The following is a 20,763-nucleotide window of genomic DNA, read 5'->3' as shown; positions in this document are numbered from 1 at the left end:
CCCCCGGCCCTGGTCCGCGGAGACTTGGTGCCGCACACTCCGCCACCAGGTCCCAGGACGAGGCTTGCACACAAACACCACACCCTACAACTCTCTCTCTCTCTCCTCCCCACCCCCCCCAACGAAGACCCAGCCCTTTCGCTGCAGAGCTGGGTGGGTGCGTCTGATGGGGTTCTCCTTCACCATCCTAGGGCCCCTTTCCACCCCCACAGCAAACCCAACCCTCCTCTTGGGGCAGAGCCAGATCGGTTCTTCCCCATTTGTGACTGCCTCTCTCCCTTCACCCCCAGTTCAGCCCGAGCTACTGTTCTGAGCTGGCACTGCTTTGGGCCCACGGGAACGGGAAGACATTAACTGAGCCTGTGCTATGCGCCCGGAGCTTTGCATGCACTAGTCCTTTGACCTCAGAGCAGCCCTGTCACCTATGTGCTGTTATGCCCAGTTCGTAGCCCAGCCCACTGAGGATCAGGGAGCAGGAGGAGAAGGGATTCGAACCCAGAGTCCCACTTTGAAAAGTCCTGCTCCTAGTGATGGTTAATAGTGGCGCTTAAAACCTTTCCCCTTCCTTCCATTTACCCCTCTTGTCCAGTCCCCTCCTGTTCCACCAAGGATCAGAACCCCTCCCCACTGCTCACCTCTTTCCAAAGAGGATTGCTTGAAAGAGGGCTGTGGGCCCTGGGGAGACACTGCCACCCTTCCTCCCACCCACAGCATCCCAGCTTACAAGTTTGCAGGGCCTGTGGGGATGAACCACGCGGATGATCTCCCCGGTGGGGATCAGCTCCACTTGCAGCGCCATTCCGCCTGTGGATTGCCAGCGTGCTGGGCACTGGGGCTTCTGGGCAAAGGCCTGCCTGCCCGCCCGCTGGCTATAGCGGTTCCTGCAGCCAGGAATCTGGTCTCACACTGGGATGGCCACTTGGTTCAGCTTCAACTCCAGCCCCAGGGGATGTGTCTGGTCCAGCTCCTCAGGACACAGCTGGAGCAGCCCAGGTCTGATTGGGAGGCCTCTTGGCCCAGAGGGTTGGGGCAGGAAGAGGAGGGGCTGAGTGATGGAGGAAATGCCTGTTGTCCCAGGTAACCAGAGCAGCTGATATAGCCACCCCTGGGGTACCCTGGGCTCTAGGTCAGAGGGTAGGCGGCCTCTCCCCCTACCCTCACTGGTGTCTGCTGGAGGGCACACTGACCACTCCCCAAATCAAAATGCACATCCTGTCCTAAGCCAAGAGGACCCATCAGTAGGCACTGCCCCTCCTGCATGCAACGCCCCCCCCCCATTTGCCTGCCTCCCACAGCAGCACATGAGCCCCTTGAGTTTGAAAGACCAGGGCTGCTGGGGGCTGGCCATATTGGGAAGAGGGGGTTGGCTGGCTGGAGAGGCAGGGGGACAGTGTGACAAGCCCCCTGTTCCGCCCTCCTCTGGAGCCTCAACCACTTGGGACGTTGATGCCTGGGTTCCTTGGCTGTGGGCAGCCTTAGGCCTGCTGGCTCCTTACTTTCCCATTAGCACCCTCAGGTGCCCCCCACCCTGAATGTTCCTGTTTTTCTGTCTTCATTGTTGCTAAATCACAGCTGACACTTTCCTGGCCTGGGATCGAGCCCTTGGGTCTCCAGCCATTCCTTACGGAAGTGAGAAGGGGAAGTGGATGGGGGAAAGTGACCTTTCAGCGGGAAGGCTGGCATGGGAGGGTGAAGTCCAGCAATGGGCAGTCACCTTCCCCCAGGCACTCTTCCCTTCCCTCTCACAGCCCCGCCCGCCCAGGAAAGACCAGCAAAGCTTCCTTCCTTCCTCCAGGAAGCACATCCATCCAGGGCAGGCTCATCCCCGGCAGCCACACAATGGCCCTTATCAGCGGCGGAGCCAGGCACAGAGACCCAGCGCACACCAAGTCTCACATATTTCCTGTTTCCACCCAGTGGGTCAGGGCTGGGCCCAGAGCGGCCATATCCTGACTGCGGCCAAGAGGAGGGAAAGCACTCCCCCTTCCCCTCCCGCCTCTCAATCCCTGCTGGACTCACTCCTGCCAGGCTAGGAGGGTTGTGCCACGAGAAGGCAGAAGGCGGAGCTGTGAGAGGGAAGGGCAGTGAAGACTTAGGGGGCAGGGGGAGGTGGGCATGTCAAGGACAAGCTTGCTCCACAAAGAGGACAGACAGGGGACCCCTGGACTCAGTAGCCCTGGAGATGCAGCCCCAGGGCCTCAGTAATCATGAGGTAGGTAGAGTGTTACTTCGGGTATTTGTGCAATTGTTCTTTCACAACATAGTTGTGAATAGGTGCATTATTTGTATTTTACAGACAACTGAGACTGTGGGTAGAGATAGAACTTTGATTCACACTGGTCTAACCCCTGTGTCTCTGGTCCTGCACGCTACCACAGCTGCCCCTATCATCCCGCTTCTGAGCTGTGGTCTGACAAATGAAGGGTAGTGACAGCACCCATGATGGTGGTGCGTGTGAGAAGGAATGAAGTGGGCAAGTGCAAGGGTTCAGGGTTCTTCATGTGTGTGTGTGTGTATTGGGGGCAGGGATAGAGGTTACCATGGGAACTTCGGGGTAGGGAGCAGAAAGAAAAGATGGTGATGACTTTTTTGTTAAGCCTCATGCAAGGATATTTTTCCCATTGATTTTTAGAGTGGAAGGGATGGGTAGAGACAGAATTATAGATGTGAGAGAGACACATCGATTGGTTGCCTCGCAAACGCCAGAGGCCAGGGATGGAGCCTGCAACCAAGGTATGTGTCCTTGACCTGGGACCCTTCAGTCCCAGGCCAACGCTCCAACCACTGAGCCAAACTGGCTAGGACGATGGCGACATTTTTGGATAGCTTAACTCAGGACCAAGGAACAAAACTAAGGTCCGAGAGAGCGGCAGGTGAAGAGGGATGAGCCAGTCAGAGCAGAGAAAGCACCTTTTCTGGAGTCATCAGTTTTAAGAAACCCATTCTATTTAGCAGTGCCCAATAGCATGCCTCAAGTGGGCCAAGGACCCAGAGGGCCACTGTGCCAGACCCTCATCCCATTCCCGCCCGGGCAACATCTGTTACTCTCAGACACACAAAGGCTGGTCTGGATCTATAGGACCTTCATCCTGGAGTCTAGCAAGGGCCCATCACGAGGTAGGTGTGTGACCCCATCCCACCACCATGAAGGAGTCACACACAAGTGTAAAAGCCACGTTTCTAATTATCCCCCGATGTAACAGACAACACAGAGAACCAAGGCCCGCTAGGGGCCAGTTCCCGATGGTACACACGGCTCCAGGGTGGAGTATGGAATGCAGAGCAGCTGGAGTGATCCTGTTTCCGGTTGCAGGGCTTATGTGACAGTCACAGAGCAGGCTCCCTGAGTATCTTTTCCTGGGAGAGGGCCATTGAGTCACCAGTGGCTGGAGGCAAGTGGTAGGAGTAGGAACAGCCATGTCCACACAGCACTGGAGAATGCTCCCTGAAGACGCCCAGGGCCAGATTCTCCAAAACGTCTTATTCCAGCCTTCTTCTCTGCCCGCCCCCACCTCTAAATTCCAGGTGGTCTAGAGAGAGGGCAGGTTTCTGGTTAATGACTTCAGGCAAGGGTGGGGGCAGATGAGCTCGACTGGACAAAGACCACCGTGGAACAACCTGCTAGCCCTTCACAAGATGGCAGGTTGGGGGCATGATCCACCAGCAGAAGTGAACCTGGATCCAATTCTCTGCTCAGGTCCTGGAACGTCGTGGGTCACACTCCCTGGGTACAGGTGGACACCCAACCTGTCCACAACCCCCACATAAGAGCCTGGATAAAGGGGCCCCTCCATCCTGCCCACTCAGTCACACTGCTTCTGTTCAAAGACCTTCTTCCCGTCCCTCAGGGAGACAGGCAATGAGATGCCAAGACTCCTGGAACCCAGCGCTTCTTGCACCAACCAGTCTATGGAGCCTGTACAAATGTGAGCATCCCCCTCCCCCCCAGCAGCCTGAGGCCCAGGATGGTGTGACAAGAATGCAGGCCTGTGCCAGATGGGGCATGTGCCTGGCAGGCCTGCTTGGGCAGGACTGGAAGTGTGTGTGGGGAAAAGCAAGAAATGAGATGCAAGCTGGAGGGTCCCTCCCACATCCAGTGGACAGCCCCCAGGTAGGTCTTCACTGTTGACAAATTAGTTGGTTTCAATCATCTCAGCAAAAAACCTGTATTTGAGTGGCCAATTCCCGAGATCTGGACTGGAGAGAGCAAAGGAGTGTGGCTAGAACTCCCCTGGGAGGGGAAGGATACTTGCTGCCGCCTCAGGGGGCTGGCTGGGCCCCCAGCACTCCTGGAAGTGGTGAGCAGAGCTGGCCGCCCGCTCTGGCCTCCGCCCTGGATTCCCCTCATCTAGGCTCAGATCTGTGGTTGGACTTCACCCAGTGGGTCCTCCTCCAAGAAGGCTTGAGGCTGGATCTGTGGGGATGAGACAGGCAGTGAGTGGAAGGGGAATGAGCAGGTTTTCCTCCGCTGTTCCATCACTGGTATTCCCCAACTGCTGCAGCTCCAGGTACTGGTTGGCTCCTAGGCCTATGGTCTCAGGGAATGGAGGAGGGGCTCAAGCTCAAGTCCTCTGTGTCCCTTTCCCCTTACCCCACCACGTTACCGTTACCTTGAACGGATTGCTTATCCCCACCACGGAACGTAGACTGTTGCTATAGTAACAGAGGAGAAACTGATCTTCAGTCTCCGGGATATCGCTGATGTTGATATAAACCTGGAGGGGAAGGTGGGCAGGAATGGGATCAGTTCCAGGGCCCTGAGTCCCACCCAGCTCTTGGCAACTAGTTATCCAGCAGCCAAGCCCGCCTGCTGAGATGTGGAATACCTATCTTAGGAAGGGGGCAGGTACCTGGTTCAACCCGTCGTTGAAGGAAACCTGGTTGTCCCTGACCCAGACATAGGACACGTAGTCATTAATGTGGCGAAACCCCACCTGTGGGAGGGGGGATTGGGCAGTCAGTAGTCTGGGAGGACACAGGACCTACAGCAAATCCTAAGGAGAGGGTGGTCTCATTCCTAGGTTTGGCTATCATACTGTATACCCTCTCCTTCACTGCCAGCCCCTAGATGTTCTTTAGTCTCTGTGTCCAGCTCCCAAGAGCCCTCAGGATGGATAAACTAGAAGGGGCGGGGGGTAGGGGAGGGGGTTGATGGCTTCCCAGCCTCGCCCACCACATCACCTTGTACAGTCCAATCCAGTCCCAGGGGCTGCTGGGGAAGTCTGGGGTGAAAGAGTAGTTGATAAGCATAGCATTCTCCATGGTCCACAGGCCCTCTGGCATCAGGGAGATCAGTGGGACAGATACCAATGGCTTCAGCTACACACAGGGATAGGAAAGGGGTTGAAAATCCATAGCATCATTCCCTTCTCTGAGATAAATGTCCTTATTGCGCCCTTCCAACGCGTAAGGGTCAGAGGAGGGGCACAGGGGTGGTGGGCATAGAATACTAGAGAAAGTAGCAGACCTTGGCTGGCCAGCTGGAAAGAGAAAGACCAAAGGCTTGTCAGGGGTCACTGGTCCTGGCAGGAGGGACAGAGCTGAGGGTCAGGTGGGTAACCAAGCAGAGAGTCCAGTGCTGGGGGGTGAGAGAGGGGGAAATTGCTAACAGGTTTAAGGAGCCAGGTAGCTGTTCTCAGACCTTCGGGGTTCCTGCCCAAAGACCCAAATTCAGTTTTTCAGGGGAAGGGTGCCGGTGGTAGGAACAGCTGTAGGTGTGTAGAAAGAACAAATGGTGTAAAGACAGACAAACCAGTATGAAAAGGTGAGGGCAGTCAGCAGCTCAAAGGTTAACACTGACTTGGTCATTAGATGGCAAAATACAAGGATGGAGGGAGCTCCCTTTGCAACCTGATCCAGATAGGTTCAGACAAAAAGGAAGTCCAACTTCACATAGTAGGTAATAAACATAATGGAACTCAGCCCCGAGGGACAGTACCAAGAGGAAATGGAAACCTATTCACACAGGGTTTGAGCCGTTTGTGACAGGCAGAGCCATCAACAGCTCCTAAGCGCAGGGACACCTGACCTGGGAGGAAAGGCAATCATGTCTCCCTACAGGTCTCCCCCGGGGGATCTGCTGACATTAGAATCCAGGGCTGGAGGGTTTGGGGATGTGGCCCAGCATGGCTGCTCCTCTGCCAAGTGCTGGGCAGCCCGGAAGTTCACCTCCAAGTCAAAGGTGCCGGTGACAGGTTTATGGTCACTGATGGTGTACATCATGTGGCTGATGTAGCTCCTCAGAGACAGGGAGAGGTGGGGGGCCGGCCGCCTTGGGGTACAGGAGTCAGTGTGGGGCTGCCGCTTCAACCTCCACAGGATACGGTCAGTCCACGCAGGCTTGCGTTTTTTCTCACTGGGGGTGGGGGGAGAGGAAGAACGGGGAGAGAAGAAATGCTATTTTTGTCTTCTTATTTATTCAATTACTATTTTAAGTAAACATTTTATTTTATTTATTTATTTTTTTTTAAATATATTTTATTGATTTCTTACAGAGAGGAAGGGAGAGGGATAGAGAGTTAGAAACATCGATGAGAGAGAAACATCGATCAGCTGCCTCCTGCACATCTCCCACTGGGGATGTGTCCAAAACCCAGGTACATGCCCTTGACCAGAATCGAACCTGGGACCTTTCAGTCCGCCGGCCGACGCTCTATCCACTGAGCCAAACCGGTTTCGGCTTAAGTAAACATTTTAAGTTTTACTTAAACTTCAATAGCAATACAGTTTTCTAGCAATAGATGCAGAACAGTGTCTCGATGGTGAACTCCATCCGACTCTAGGATCAGAGTGCAGCTGGGGAAGGTTCTGCCCTGTTAAGGTTCCAGGCTGGTGAACACGTGGCGGGCCTGGAGAAGGCATGGAAAGTCCTGGCCCTTTCCCCAGACCTTGCCCTGAGTATCTCCTCCACTTGCTTGTTCTGGAATGACATCCAGTTTTAAAAGGTAAAAAGGCTATGTGCCCTTGGGCAAGTGACCTCATCACTCTAAGCCTTGATTTCTTCGACTCTAAGATGGGTTGATAATAGCACTTACTTCAAAGAATCTTTGTGAAGATTAAATAAATTAAGGTGAGTCAAGGGAGTGGTCAGGAAGTGGCGACTGCCTAAACCACACCTGCTTGGGCCTCCTTGGGCTGTTTCAACTCTTCACTCTTCTGAGGAGTGTTCCGAGGACACGGTAATGTGGTATTTCCATCCCAGAGACTACAGACACCGAGTCTTGGACATTCCGTGCCCAACAATGCTTAACACTTGGTAATAAACCACAGGAACGTACCACTATCCCTTTCAAAGCATTCCCCCTCCCCAACTCCCCTCAAAGTTAAGAGCCCAGACTTGCTGTCACGTCAGAATCCTCCCAAGGACTGACCACAGCCTGTCTCTCCTTCCCCCTCGGTTCCTCTTAGCCTGTCTTCCTTTCCTCCTCTTCCAGGCTCTGGTCCAGGCTCATCCCTGGCTACCTGTAGGACTCATTCTTTCAACCAGATTTACTGAGCCCTCATCATGTGCCAGGCCAACTGGAGATCCGAGAAATGAGAACGACAAGGTCCTTGAGGAGCTTGTTTGACAAACAAATGACAAGAAACAAACAGGCAAAATAAATGTGTACTAATCAAATATTGCATATATTCCCCCATTTCTAATAATAGTAGAGCTAAGCATGGGGTCCTTCTGTGCATTAGGTACTGTGACAGGTGTCTTGAAGGCTGTTCTAGTCCTTCCAACACTGGAAGAATGTTACAGATCACACTTTTCTCCCTCACAGGACTCTGAAGTTCAGAAAGGTCACCCTGTCCAGGTGGAGGCGGGATGCTTGCCAGGTCTGCTGTCTGAAGTCTGCACTCCCTCCACAGCACTCCCGTCTGCTCCAGCCCCGCTGTGGCCAGTCACAGCTGCCAGAACTGCCTTCCAGCGTGTGCTGCAGCGTGCATTACCTGGACGGGCTTCACTCATGCTTTCTGGCTGAATGGTCATGACTGAATAGAAGAACTGTTTCTGGAGATTAGTATGTCTTGACTTTCAAAATACTAAAACAAGTAGATCTGCAAGATTCTCTCTGTTTAAGAACCTATAAAACTGAGCCAATTGCCCAGCTGGTGTGGTTCAGAGGTTGAGTGTCAACCTATGAACTAGGAGGTCACAGTTCAATTCCCAGTCAGGGCACATGCCCTAGTTGTGGGCTCAGTCCCCGGTGGGGGGCGTGCAGAAGGCAGCTGATGAATGATTCTCATCATTGAGGTTTCAATCTCTCTCTCTCTCCCTCTCCCTTCCGCTCTGAAATCAATTAGATGACTTCCTAGTGTCTCACTGAACTCTGGACACAAGTCTTGACTAGACTGATCATAATACCCTCTGCTCATTGCCGAGTGGAGAGGCTGACTGGGTTCATGTAACACAAGCCTCCTGCAATCCCGGACTTGAACAGGATTTCCCGCCCTCAGCCCTTTCACCCGCCCTGTAATGGAGCTGACCTCGGTTCTCATTACATCTTGGCTCCAGGACACTACCGTGGCTGAGCAAAGCTCTCCATGCCCAGCACACAACTCGCTCTGTTACTTTGCACAGCTGGGTCAGGCTCCACTCAAGGTGCCTCTCGTCAGTGCTGCTGATCGACCAGAATGCCTGTCCTTCTTCCTGCCAAACTCTGCTGCCTTCTTGACAACTCAGATGGATCCTCCCTCGCCACAGCTTCCACCTCCTTCCGCACTTCCGCATAGAGTTTGGGAACCTTCAGTCTGCCAACACGTGGACTTGATAGTGTTTATTTGGGTCTCTTGCTATGGGAGGGTCCCTCTACTAGACTGGCTGCTCCTTAAACACTGTGTCTTTCCATTTCATCTTTTCGGACCCCCAATTTAAACATATGCCAGGCACCATGCTACATCCCAGGAAGGGTCATAAGTCAGATCCTATCTTTGCACTCTGAGCATTCACAGTACAGTCAGAAAGGCACACTGTGTCTTAAAAGCAGCATGGAAAGCATAAGGCTTTTGGCAGCGTAAGGGCAGGAGAGAACTCTCAGGGAGACGGGGAGTGGTCAGGGAAGGCTTCCTAGTAGAGATGATGTCTGAACTGGTTCTCAGGATGAACGCCGGTCTGATTAGATAGGAATGTTTCTGCTTCCTAATGGGGCTCAGGCCCTGGCCACAGGGAACTCCTATAATGTCCTCCCACCCTTTCCTGGAGTCACACAGATTCAAGTTCAAACTCTTGCTCAATCACTTACTGTTACTATCCTACTTGGGTATTCCAAGACTCAGTTTCCTTATTTGTAAGAAGTCAGTAACAACAGTTTACCTAATGAGGATACGGTAGGAATTAAGTGATGCAGGCGAAGCCCTTTGCAATCAAAGGTGCGCCATAATGTCAAGCACAATGTGGACTGTATCTCTGCTGTGGAAATAAGTATCTCCTCCTCCTCAGCAAGGCTTTGCTGTTCCCACCCTGTCCTCCTTTCTGCTGCTGTTGGCAAAACTAGCTGTGAATTCAGAGGTACTGTGGGCTAAAGGCAAGCACTGTGAGCCGAGTCCTGAGAATCCGGTCTCAGCCCCAGCTCCGCCATCACTGGCTAAGCCAGCTGGGGAAGTCCTTTAACCTCTCCGAGTCTCTCTACCCAATCTCAGTCCCTGCCAACTGCAGCCCAGACCCAGCTGTTTGCAATAACTTCCGTTCAGTCTCCGGGTGGTTTCCCTACCATACCTGGGGGTGGGGGCGAAGGGACACCTGGCTACCTGGCCTGTCGGCAGCTCTCTTCCTGATGGCAAGGGAGGTTTTAGTCAACTGGTGGAGGGCCCCAGCCCCCAAGGCCCCACCCACCAAGGCCTCAGAATTCCCAGGGCTCTCTTTTCCAATGGATGGTGGGGAGACTGGCAGTCTCCCTAAGCTGTGACCTGGGCCAGCTGAGACTGCCCTCTTACCTCCTTTCTGGCCTGCTTGACTGCCTTGGCTCAACCCTGTTCGTGTCCATGCCCTCTTCTTGTGTGCATTGCCCAGGCCATGACCCCATTCCGTCTTGCTCCACACTCATGAAATGGCTCCCCCGCTCCCCATTTCTTGGCGGGGACACTGGCTCTGCTGTGCCACTGCTAGCTCTGGGCCAGCAGTTCTACCTATTTCTGGCCTGCTTGACTGCCTTGGCTCAACCCTGTTCATGTCCATGCCCTCTTCTTGTGTGCACTGCCCAGGCCACGACCCCATTCTGTCTTGCTCCACACTCCTGAAATGGCTCCCCATTTCTTGGCAGGGACACTGGCTCTGCCTTGCCACTGCTAGCTCTGGGCCAGCAGTTCTACCTCTCGCCCTGGCCTGGATGTGGAGATCCCTATTCACCCCTAAATCCCAGAGGCCTGGGGTGCTCTGGAGGATCTCCTATCTCCCTCAAAAAACAGTCCTGATAGGAGAAATAAATGAAGAAGCTGTTCCAAGTGAAACACAAAACCTCGTAACATGTAAGGGGTTCTGGCCTGGATGTGGAGATCCCTATTCACCCCTAAATCCAAGAGGCCTGGGGTGCTCTGGAGGATCTCCTATCTTCCTCAAAAAACAGTACTGATAGGAGAAATAAATGAAGAAGTTGTTCCAAGTGAAACACCAAACCTCGTACATGTAAGGGGTTATTCTTTTTCTTTCCCTGCCCTAAGTTGGACAGGGACCTCTTGCCAGAACTGCGTTTGCCCCTTTCCCTAAGCCTAAGGTTTTGGTGGTGACCTGGCCCCTTCTCAGCTTCTTAGAAAGGTTTTCAGTAAAATGATCACCCACTCTGGCTGGGTAGTTCAGCTGGTTAGACCGTAGTCCCAATACACCAAGGTTGTGGGTTTGATCTCTGGTCAGGGCACATACAAGAAGCAACCAATGAACGCATAAATGAGTGGAACAACAAATCGATGCTTCTCTCTCTCCCTTTCTCTCTCAAATCAATAAATAAAAATTTGTAAAAAACTATAAAGATTTTTTCCCTGGCCAGTTTGGCTCAGTGGATAGAGCGTTGGCCTGCGGACTGAAGGGTCCCAGGTTTGATTCCGGTCAAGGGCACATGCCTGGGTTGTGGGCTCAATCCCAAGTGTGGAGCGTGCAGGAGGCAGCCCATCAATGATTCTCTCTCATCATTGATGTTTCTATCTCTCTCTTCCTCTCTGAAATCAATAAAAATATAAAACAAAACAAAATAAAAAACAATGAAGATTTTAAAAAACAACTATCTTCCAAATACATGAATCTAAAAATAATGACAGCAGTTATCACAGTGCTGACTGGGTGCCAGGCACTAGGCTATACATATGCAAGGTCTCATCCAATCCTCAACCAAGGTGGGCACTGTTATCACCCCCACTTTATAGATGACAAAATCGAGCCTTAGATACCTTGGCCAACATCATGCAGCTGATGCAGAGCTGCTTCTAACTACTAGAAGCGCTGTCTCTATATTCCCCCCCATAAAATTCTCCAGTGATGACTACTACTTCTCTTTCCTAATAGTACCTGGCCACCCACAGCTAGGGCAGGGGTACTGAATACCAGTAACTGGCTAAGCCAAGTCCCCCTCGGGGGAGGACCAGAAAGCCCTGGGGAGTCAGGGCAGGGGTTCCCAGAATATTGAAAAGCAGCCGCTCGCTCGTAAGTCAGGAACCAGCTGCCTCCTCTTCTTCTCTGGCCCCACCTGCCCTGCTAACCACCCGTCCTGGACAGCACTGGCTCCCCCGCCTGCTTTCTCTGAGGACAATCTGGGACAGCTCCCACAGCCAATGCCTCACAGCGGGTGAGAGGCACCATTCCTGAGAGGTGACGGCGGGATCTAACCCTGCTTCCCTAACATTTCTACTCTGAGGCACTCCCAGTGTCACTAGGGCCAGCACAGTCTGACTTCCCAGGCTCCCCATTTCCTCCTCACGGGCTAATTCCAGAACCAAGGTAAGCTGATCCTCTACTGCCAGAGCCCCCTCACCTGGTGTCATAGTTGTTGGAGTTCTTATCAAACTTGTAGGTGGGCGGGAAGAGCAGGGGGCCCTCCTGGAACTCCCGGAGCAGTGTGTCGTATCTCTTGGCAATGCTGAGCTGCAGAGAAAGGCACAGTCCCATTTCCCAATGGTCCTGACCCCATGGCCAGCACACTCCATGGAAGGAATCAGCCATAAGGTAAGAGTCAAGCAATGCCACTTTGCTTCCCACAGCCCCAGTGGCCGCCTGTGCATCCCACCCACACCTCCAGAACAGCTGAATCCTTTGCACACATTACCCCGCAGTCCCAGGGGAGGCAGCTGCCTGCCATTTCCCAGTCCTTGGACTAGAGCAGCGGTCGCCAACAGGTGGTCCGCAGACCACTGGTGGCCTGTGAGGTCCAAAAGGTTGGCAACTGCTGGACTAGAGGGACTAAGCTTTAGATTCCATCTCTCTGGGAGCCGCTAGCATGTATCAGAGGGGAGGCTGGGGTAGCCAGGGTTTCCCAAATGGGCCGTATCTCATCCTCTAGGAGGCAAGCCAGCCTGGGGATGGGAACGACGACAGGGATGCAAGAAGGTCGGTGCTCAACAGGCCAAAGGCTTCTTTCTTTCTGTGATAAAGCACAACCCTTGCTATATCCTGGTTCCTTCAAAAGGAGACCAGGCCCTGACAGGACTGGCTGCCCCCCCGACCCACCCCCAGTGTGAAGTCCTGTTAAAATCCTCCCTGCCTGGGCACAGGGATTTCAGGGGACTGGGAAAGGAGAAAAGCACGAGGGAACCTGAGCAATGCTCCCCACATTTCAAGTTGGACCTCCACCCTGGGCTCAGCTCATCCCCCTGGGACCCCCTGGTACCTGATCCTTCTCCCACAGGTCACTGTAGCACTGACTTTTCACGGCTTCCCGAACAAAGTGCAACCCAAAGTCCTCGATCCGAAAGTTCATGTCTCCGAACCAGACAATGAGGCTTCAGAAAGAAAAGGCAGCCGAGGTTTGTGATGAGGACAGAGAAGGGAGGAGCAACAGATGGCTCAGGCCTGCTCCCTCCAGGGGCTGCAGGCGAGAAGTCAGATGCTGGGCGAGCACTAGGTGAAGACCAGGGCATAGGCCCAACAGGACTGTGCTTATGGTTCCTACTCCATCTTTTAAGGTGAGGAGACCAGCCCCCAGGGCAAGTGGCAAATACAAGCAGGATCTGCCCCTCCCGCAACCGGCCACCGGGCAAGGCTGAGAACCAGCCCTTTGGACCACCCCAGGAACCACGGTTCTTGACCAGGGGTGTTCGGAAGTGTCCAGGGCTTCCAGGCAGGACAGAGGGGCCAGGGAAGGAAAAGGGGCCCCAGACCTCAGGCAGGCAAAGCTGGATAAGAGAGCAGAAGGGTATCAGGGCGAGGCTGGGAGAAGAGCACACGTTGCCTCTGGCTGGGCAGCAGCGATGTGGCAGAGGACGCGGGCCTGGGCTGTGTGGGAGACAGGGCGGGGCGGCAGTTTGCAACTGCATGCTCACTCATGGTCCAGGATGTTGGGGATATCAGGTCCCTCAAAATTCTGCATCTCCAGGATCCAGTCAAAATGCTCCAGCCGCTGGTCATTGTTGGCCAGGTGCGGGGGTAGGTGGCAGTTGATGATGCTGACATAATAGCCATAAAGCTTCAGGCAGATGTTGACGCCCCCTTTGTTCCCCTGGTAGGACAAGTGGGTAGAAGGGTTGGGAGCTGCTCTGGGTAGGAAATACCTCTCTTTTCCCATCATAGACCCAAGGGGAGATGGTCACTCCTCCCACAGGTTTTCCCAGGGTCAGACATTCGGCTTCCCAGGGCGAGCTCTCCATCCACAGAGCCCAGCTCACCCGGCCTGAGGTCTCAGGATACCAAGACCCCGGAGGCAGGAGCGTGGGTATGCAGGGCACTATACTGGGCAGAATGCCAAGATTCATTTTACCCCTTCTTCCATTTGTCCAGCTCTAAGGCCCCAGCCCTTCCCAGGCCAGGAGGCCTCCCAGTTCATGACCCAGATAAGACTCCGTCCTTACCCAGTACCCGAAGAGGCCAGTGGGCGTGGACTTAGCAGAGAGGATCTGGATAAAGGGCAAATGCTGACACTTGGCAAAGACCAGTAAGAGGAGCCCCTGCATGCGGACAGAGGAGACCTGCAGGACAGGGGAGGATAATGGTCATTCACTTCCCTGCACAGGCCACGTGTGTCCCTGCCGGGCGCGGTGCTACAGATGCCCTCCCCCGGGGCTATGGTATCTCAGTTCAAGTCTCCGAGTTTCACTCCCTTTAGCTGCCAAATGATGCATTGTGGGAGCTGAGCAAGTTTGTTTCTGTTCCTGGACCTGGAGGTTGAGGACAGAGGAGGCAAGGCTGCCAAGGCACCATGCCATCAGGTGGGCAGCGACTCTTCAGTCCCAGCCCCAGGCATGCCTCGGCGCTCCTCTCACCGATGCCCTCCTGAGGTCCTCTGGGTACTCTTGGGCCACCACCCCTGTGGGCCAGGGCCTCAAAGAGGAATGCAGCTATGCAGGGTAGTGGCTAAGGGCACTGACTTTCAAATCCTGGCTCGGGTTCTTAGTATTTGATACTGGACAAGTCTCTCAGCCTATTATCTCACTGAGAGAGCAGGAATCTATCTCACAGATACTGGAAGAATGAACTGGCAGCTATTATGTTTTGGTTTAAGGATTCTTTTTTTTTTAAATTTATATGTTTTCCTGATTTTTTACAGAGAGGAAGGGAGAGGGATAGAGAGTTAGCAACATCGATGAGAGAGAAACATCGATCAGCTGCCTCCTGCACACCCCCAGCTGGGATGCGCCCACAACCAAGGTACATGCCCTTGACTGGAATCGAACCCGGGACCCTTCAGTCTGCAGGCCGACACTCTATCCACTGAACCAAATTGGTCAGGGCTGGTTTAAGGATTCTTAAAAGTAAATACAGCCCGCCAAAACCAGTTTGGCTCGGTGGATAGAGCGTCGGCCTGCGGACTGAAAGGTCCCGGGTTCGATTCCGGTCAAGGGCATGTACCTTGGTTGCGGGCACACCCCCAGTGGGAGGTGTGCAGGAGGCAGCTGGTCGATGTTTCTCTCTCATCAATGTTTCTAACTCTCTATCCCTCTCCCTTCCCCTCTGTAAAAAAATCAATAAAAATATATTAAAAAAAAAAAAAGTAAATACAGCCCAAGTCGGTTTGGCTCAGTGGATAGAGCGTCAGCCTGCGGACTGAAGGGTCTCAGGTTCGAATCCGGTCGGGGGCACATGCTCGGGTTGTGGGCTCGATCCCCAGTAGTGGCAGTGCAAAAGACAACCGATCAATGATTCTCTCTCATCATTGATGTTTCAATCTCTCTCTCCCTCTCCCTTCCTCTCTGAAATCAAATTTTAAAAAAAAGTAAATACAGGGAAGGAACATGAGAGAGCCTTTCGGGGTGCTGGAAATGTTGTAACATGGATGTATATACAGATAAAAATCCATGAAACCGTACAGTTACTTTCTGCATACGTTATAGCTCAGTGAAAAATATTAACACAGATGGCAGTTGGATGTTCACAAAAGCAACGTCGAGGGGATGACAGTGAGTACAAAAGACGCGTTCGCAGGTTGGGAAGAAGAGCTACTGACGCTTCCTATCCAACTCTATAAGGGTCCACTGTCCGTTTTTCAGATGAATAACCCAGGCTCAAGGAGACTATGTAACCAGCAGGACCGCCTGGATAACAACATCAAAGAACCAGGACTGCGAAAACGCTTGCTGCCTGTGGCAAGAGGTGGGCTGGGCATGAGAATGGGCCTTAGCTAGTGACCCGCTATCTCAGCTTCAGGCTGTCTGCATCCACCACTCAAGTAGCTGTTTCCGGAGCCTGAGGTGCAGAGGCCAAGGAGGAAATCCCCGGGTGGGGAGTGTGTACTGGGGCCTTCCAGGAATTATGAAACTTGATCCCGCAGGCCAGGAGCTCTGGCACAGTGGAGGAGTCAAAGCAGGGGGAACCCCAAACCCCGGACCGAGTGAAGGAGGCGTGAGAACCTAGGGTTGAGCCCTGATTGCTACAACTGTGACCACAGCTCTTCCCTCCATCTCCAGTCTTGGTTTCTACTCTTCACATGCACATATGGTAATGGAAGTAGGGGAAGGGCTAGACTATGAGGGACTGACTCCCAAGGGAACAAATAAAGATTCAGGGAGAGTTTCAAGTTTAATCCTCACTCAGAGCTGACTTGGGCACCAGTCCACTTTGTGAAGGAGCAGGGAAGTGGAGGGGTGGGGGCGGGGTGGGGCAGGAAAGCCTCAGACGGGGCGAAAGGGTGGGGCTGTGAGGAAAGGCAGATTTGCAGGGGAAGTTCCAATTGGAGGAAATGAAGTGGGCAGGGCTAAGGAAGGGCCTAGAAAGGAGGTGACTGGGAGTCCTGCAGACAGCAAAGGGGGCAGCCCCAGGCTTCTCAACCTACTCCTGTCCAAGGGACAGGCTGCAAGCGGGGCTCACCCCTTCACCTCAATTCTTGGCTGGGGGTAGGAAGGTCCTCTGATTTGGGTGCCAGGCCCCCAGGCCGGCCTCCCAACCTTGGGAGGTGGCAGGGGTGGGATGGGTTGTATCCCTGCCACAAGCTGAGCTAATTTCCTTGGCTCAATTCCATTCTACCAATCCCTTGCCAGTTAGCTGAGGTGCAGGAGGCCTCGTCTTGGGAAGAAAGTGGGTGGTGAGAGAAGTGGTTCTGTCCTCTGAGAGGATCTAGCTCCATGTCTGCAGGAAGTGGCCTGAGTTTAACCTGGAGGGAGCCAAAGGCTGGGGGCTGGTGTTTTCTAGCCTCAGTCGCAGGACCAAATCATGTAGTATTTCCTCCTTGGGCTCTGCCCTCCTTGGGAGGAGTCACAGCTCTTGCTTCAGCACCCTTAAGCAAATGAGGGTAACAGAATTAATTCTAAAGAAATCCAGTCACCCAGCGAAGGGAATAGGGCAATCCTGGTATTTTCATGAAGCACTGCATTAGGGGCTCTGAATGGGAGTGTGTTTCATCCCTCAGCGATGCAAGACAGAAAGGTGATGATCAGCAATTTAGAGCTTTCTTGTGGAGTCTCCTCTGGTCTAAGATTCCTCAAAAAGATACTGGCCCTTCAGACTGACAACCCTTTTCCTCCACACCTATCTCCCCTTTCCTAACCTCTGGGCTCCTGAGAATTTGAGGGGCATGACCCCTATAATCGGAGGATGCTCTATACCAACAGTTTACAGTTTAGCCATAGACAGGACACCTGTCAGCCTTGGAGCCCAGCCAGTATAGCAATATAGTAGTTAAGAATATGGGTTATGCCCTGGCCGGGTGGCTCAGCTGATCATAGCGTTGTTGACTGAACACACCAAAAAATTGATAATTAAAACACACACACACACACACACACACACACACACACACACACACAAAACCCCATATCACTGGGTGAGGATTTAAAAAAAAAAAAAAGAGCCCTAGCTGGTTTTTCTCAGTGGTTAGAATGTTGGTCTTCGGACTGAAGGGTCTCAGGTTCGATTTTGGTCAAGAGCATGTACCTCTGTTGCAGGCTCTATCCCTGGCCCTGGTTCAGGGCATGTGCGGAAGGCAACCAAACGATGGGTCTCACATCAATGTTTCTCTCTCCCCCTCCCTTCCATTCTCTCTAAAAAATCAATGGGAAAAAAATATCCTTAGGTGAAGATTAACAACAACAACAAAAGAATCCCTTCCTCTCTGAAATCAATAAAAATATATTTAAAAAACCAACAACCCTGGATTCAAACTCCAGAGAGCCTGTATGACTTCTGAATCTTGATGTAATCTGTAAAATACCTGTATTTCAAGAGTTAAAATTTAAAAATAATGTAATGAAGAGCTTATTTATAATGTCTATCATCAAGCAAGAATCTGATAGATGGTAGCAGTTGTTATTATACTCAGAGATTGCAAGTTAGCCGTCTGAGGAGAGACTGGCTAGGGATGGGGCAGTCACCGAGGTGTTCATAAGCCCTACTGCACCTCCCCAAGGAATCCTCCCAACTGAAAAACATCAAGGTATAAACCAACCCTGGGGTCCCAGCTCAGCGCCAGCTCCTACGGGCAGGAGCCCCAGGGAACTGGGTGTAACTGAGGCTGAGGCCTTTAAATAAATGGGAAACAACATGAAAGCCTGAGTGGGAGATAAAAGGACTGGGGGTTAGTGACAAGAGGTAAGACACATTTCCCAAGTGCCCATGAACTTGAAAATTACCTTGACGAAGCTGAGAGGGGAAAGCACATCCATGAAGAAACTGCTCCATGGGTCTTCAAAGGCAGTGTCAGAAAGGAGGCTCATGATCCCACAGCTCATTTCCTGCAAACTGCCCACCCCAGGTCAGAGGCTCTCCCCCTGGCCTGGAGGGTCCTGCCTCTACCACAGACAATTAATGCTGCCCTCAGCGGACTTTCAAGCGTTGGGTTCTCATGACTGCGCTCTCTCCCTCCCCTGGCTCTTGACTGCCAACCCCTTGCCATTGCTGACCCAGGACAAGAGACTCTGACTGACCCTGATGCAGGCTGAAAGCTCCTAACCTTCAGACTCCAGGGAGAGGGAGGACAGATTACAGCAGGTCCCCCGGGAGACAACGGGACTGGCCAGGCTTACCTGACCTCAGATAGAGGGACAGGTGAAGGGGCCCTGCAGACACCTACCCAATGACATACATGTCCAGATTCGGGTCCTGCTTGTCCAGCTGAAGGAGATGATCAAGGTCTAGAGGGGGTGCGGCAGAGGCCACATTCCACGTCACGACATGTATGCTGTGGGAGGGATGACAGGTGACGTCACGGAGGAAGGAGGACAGCGCGTGTCCAGGTCACAGAAGGGCGTGTAGGCCTGCTCATGGACGCACCACAGCCCACTACAATCATGATGAGAAACATGACTTTCTGCATCTGGTGGTGGGGATCGAGGCGCTGAACTACAAGCCCTCCATCTTCACTGTTGTTCCCTGAAGCAGGAAATTCCCACCCTGGATGGGCTCCTCCATGCAGGCCCACAGCTGCCCACATCTGGCAGCACTGGTGCCGCTGACACTAGGAGAGTTGAAGGGGTAGATAGTTGGGAATTTATTAATTTCACCAGCTATTCACTCTGCAGCAATCATCTATGGCTCGGTCAGCAACTTTCCACTCCCCAGTCTTTAATCCAGCTCCCAAGACCACCAGAAAGATCTGAAGGTTCAGTTTTCACCTTATGAGAGACCTCAGCACAAGAAAAGGAGACTTAAAAAATAACAGAGATAACACCAGGTTCCCTTCCTCACTCCTTCCTATGGTTGTGATCCTTGGAGCAAAACTACTTCTGCCAGCATTTAAGAAAGCCTAAGGAGCCCTAGCTTGTTTGGGACAGTGGGTAGAGTGTCGGCCTGCGGACTGAAGGGTACCGGTTCGATTCCAGTCAAGGGCACATACCGGGTTTTTGGGCCCGATCCCCAGTGGGGGACATGCAAGAGGCAGCCAATCAATGATTCTCTCTCATCATTGATGTTTCTATCTCTCGTTCCCTCTCCTTTCCTCTCTGAAATCAATTAAAAAAAAAAAGCCTAAGGAGAAGATTCGAAATAACAGCTTTCTCAGCATCTCAAACGTCTATTGTCTTTTGGGGAAAGTAATCAGTTGGATAATATTTTCCATCTCAGCTTCATATGAGCCTAGGCCCTAGGGAAACAACAGAACAGCAGGTCTCAGGGGAAGGAGAGACTTGAAGGTATCAACGGAATAGTTACAGCAGCACTCCGAGGAAGCCCCAGTGTGCTGCGTCCAGAGCGGGCAGTGGCTACAGACCCTGTGGAGAGCAAGGACAGCCACAAGCCTCAGGGGAGTCCTAGGGACGTCCTGAAGAGGACCTGCAGCCGCTGATCTAGAATGCGAGAGGGTTACAAAAGGGTAGGATTCCCAAAACGTCTCCCCTCCACCAGGCCCTGTTCTTAGAGGTTCATGTTGTAAAAAGCACGACTTGAAGAAATTCTTGGCCGGCGGAAACAACTTCCTGCCCCTTCCCTTGAATATCAACAAAACAACACAAAAAACCTCTTCCCAGGCACTAGAGTGTGTGCTTCGTTCGTTCGTTTGCGATCTATCTCCCCCTGCTGTCCAACGGAGGATTCAGACAGGCAGCCCTTTTATTCCAAGGCTCCTTGTTTTCCCAGGGACCTGCTCTAAGTGAATGGGGAGCAAAGTCGGGATTTCTTGCCCAAATTCTCAAGTCGACGATTAGCAGCAAATCCTCGCATCGTGATCTGCACTAAGTAAGTTGGCGATTAGCGTTGTTCCTCGTTCAAGAGCAAGCATGGGACCAGGCTATAGGATCTTAACTGCACGCATTTGTTTTCGGGTTTTAGGAGGTCACCACGGGATCAGGCTGCCCCATGATGTAAGTGCCGATTAAAAGTAAGAACAGTTTCTACTCTAGAGCTGAGGAGAGTGCCTTGTTATGTCTCTAACTTCCAACAGCGCACCCTGCCTTCTCCAGGAGCCAACTGGGCAAATAGCTCGGCGGCTTGCGTTTGGAAGGGGCGTGGGGCTCTCGGACTTAACATAGCCCTCTGGACACTGGGATAGTTTGGGAGCAACTCCGAGTTAGAAGCAGCCCTGTAGGCCCGGCCCGTCTCTCCCAGCTGGTTCTGCCCCAGATCCGCAGCCCCAATTGGGTCGGAAGCAGTGATCCAGCTCGGAGCAGGGCCTTCCTCACCTGAGCTTCCTGTCTCTCGGTTCGGCTGGCTTCAGTGGATTCACAGTCTCCATCGTCCCCCCGCGGAGACCCGCCGGCTAGCCCCAGCGGGTCCTGGGCCGA

The 20,763-nt window shown here is 52.8% G+C and overlaps 2 protein-coding genes and 1 long non-coding RNA gene across 6 annotated transcripts in view; 1 reads left to right on the top strand and 2 right to left on the bottom strand.

The window, feature by feature from the left end:
• The window catches only part of MYO1C (myosin IC), a 21,404-nt gene extending 20,407 nt beyond the window's left edge, over positions 1–997 (bottom strand). The window contains exon 1 of the mRNA XM_005858320.2: positions 725–997. Within this exon, the coding sequence (XP_005858382.1) occupies positions 725–799 (75 nt within the window). The 5' untranslated portion in view covers positions 800–997. The remainder of the gene's footprint in view (positions 1–724) is intronic.
• LOC106723959 overlaps positions 1–20,434 on the top strand; it is a 26,076-nt gene extending 5,642 nt beyond the window's left edge. The window contains exons 2-3 of the long non-coding RNA XR_001359712.1: positions 4,105–4,115; positions 20,424–20,434. This is a non-coding gene — a long non-coding RNA (uncharacterized LOC106723959). The remainder of the gene's footprint in view (positions 1–4,104; positions 4,116–20,423) is intronic.
• On the bottom strand, positions 3,167–20,757 carry INPP5K (inositol polyphosphate-5-phosphatase K). 4 transcript variants are annotated; one of them, XM_005858319.2, is made up of 12 exons: positions 20,662–20,757; positions 18,621–18,728; positions 18,181–18,289; positions 13,972–14,088; positions 13,447–13,622; positions 12,795–12,906; positions 11,943–12,052; positions 6,169–6,355; positions 5,182–5,319; positions 4,851–4,934; positions 4,611–4,715; positions 3,167–4,414 (listed from the first exon to the last, which is right to left on the bottom strand). In XM_005858319.2, the coding sequence occupies exons 1-12, from the start codon at positions 20,712–20,714 to the stop codon at positions 4,355–4,357; spliced, it is 1,359 nt and encodes a 452-aa protein (XP_005858381.1). In that variant the 5' UTR covers positions 20,715–20,757; the 3' UTR covers positions 3,167–4,354. The 4 variants fall into 4 exon arrangements, with proteins under 4 accessions (XP_005858381.1, XP_014384962.1, XP_014384966.1 ...); XM_014529476.1 differs by lacking the exon at positions 4,851–4,934; XM_014529480.1 differs by lacking the exon at positions 20,662–20,757 and having other exon boundaries at positions 18,181–18,282.
• Between the last annotated feature and the right edge of the window lie 6 nt (positions 20,758–20,763).

The sequence above is a fragment of the Myotis brandtii genome, unplaced genomic scaffold (genome assembly GCF_000412655.1).
Source record: "Myotis brandtii unplaced genomic scaffold, ASM41265v1 scaffold1167, whole genome shotgun sequence".
Classification (NCBI taxonomy): Eukaryota; Metazoa; Chordata; class Mammalia; order Chiroptera; family Vespertilionidae; genus Myotis; species Myotis brandtii.
This window is presented reverse-complemented; position numbering and strand designations above follow the sequence as displayed.

What these genes read in the sequence shown, in the direction of transcription:
- INPP5K (XM_005858319.2), bottom strand. Translation starts at nt 20,714, where the DNA reads ATGGAGACTGTGAATCCACTGAAGCCAGCCGAACCGAGAGACAGGAAG. An exon ending in CTGGACATGTATGTCATTGG is followed by an intron (nt 18,290 to 18,620) that starts GTAGGTGTCTGC and finishes TGGGGTGGGCAG; the next exon opens with TTTGCAGGAAATGAGCTGTG. An exon ending in CCCAACATCCTGGACCATGA is followed by an intron (nt 12,907 to 13,446) that starts GTGAGCATGCAG and finishes TTCTTTCTGAAG; the next exon opens with CCTCATTGTCTGGTTCGGAG.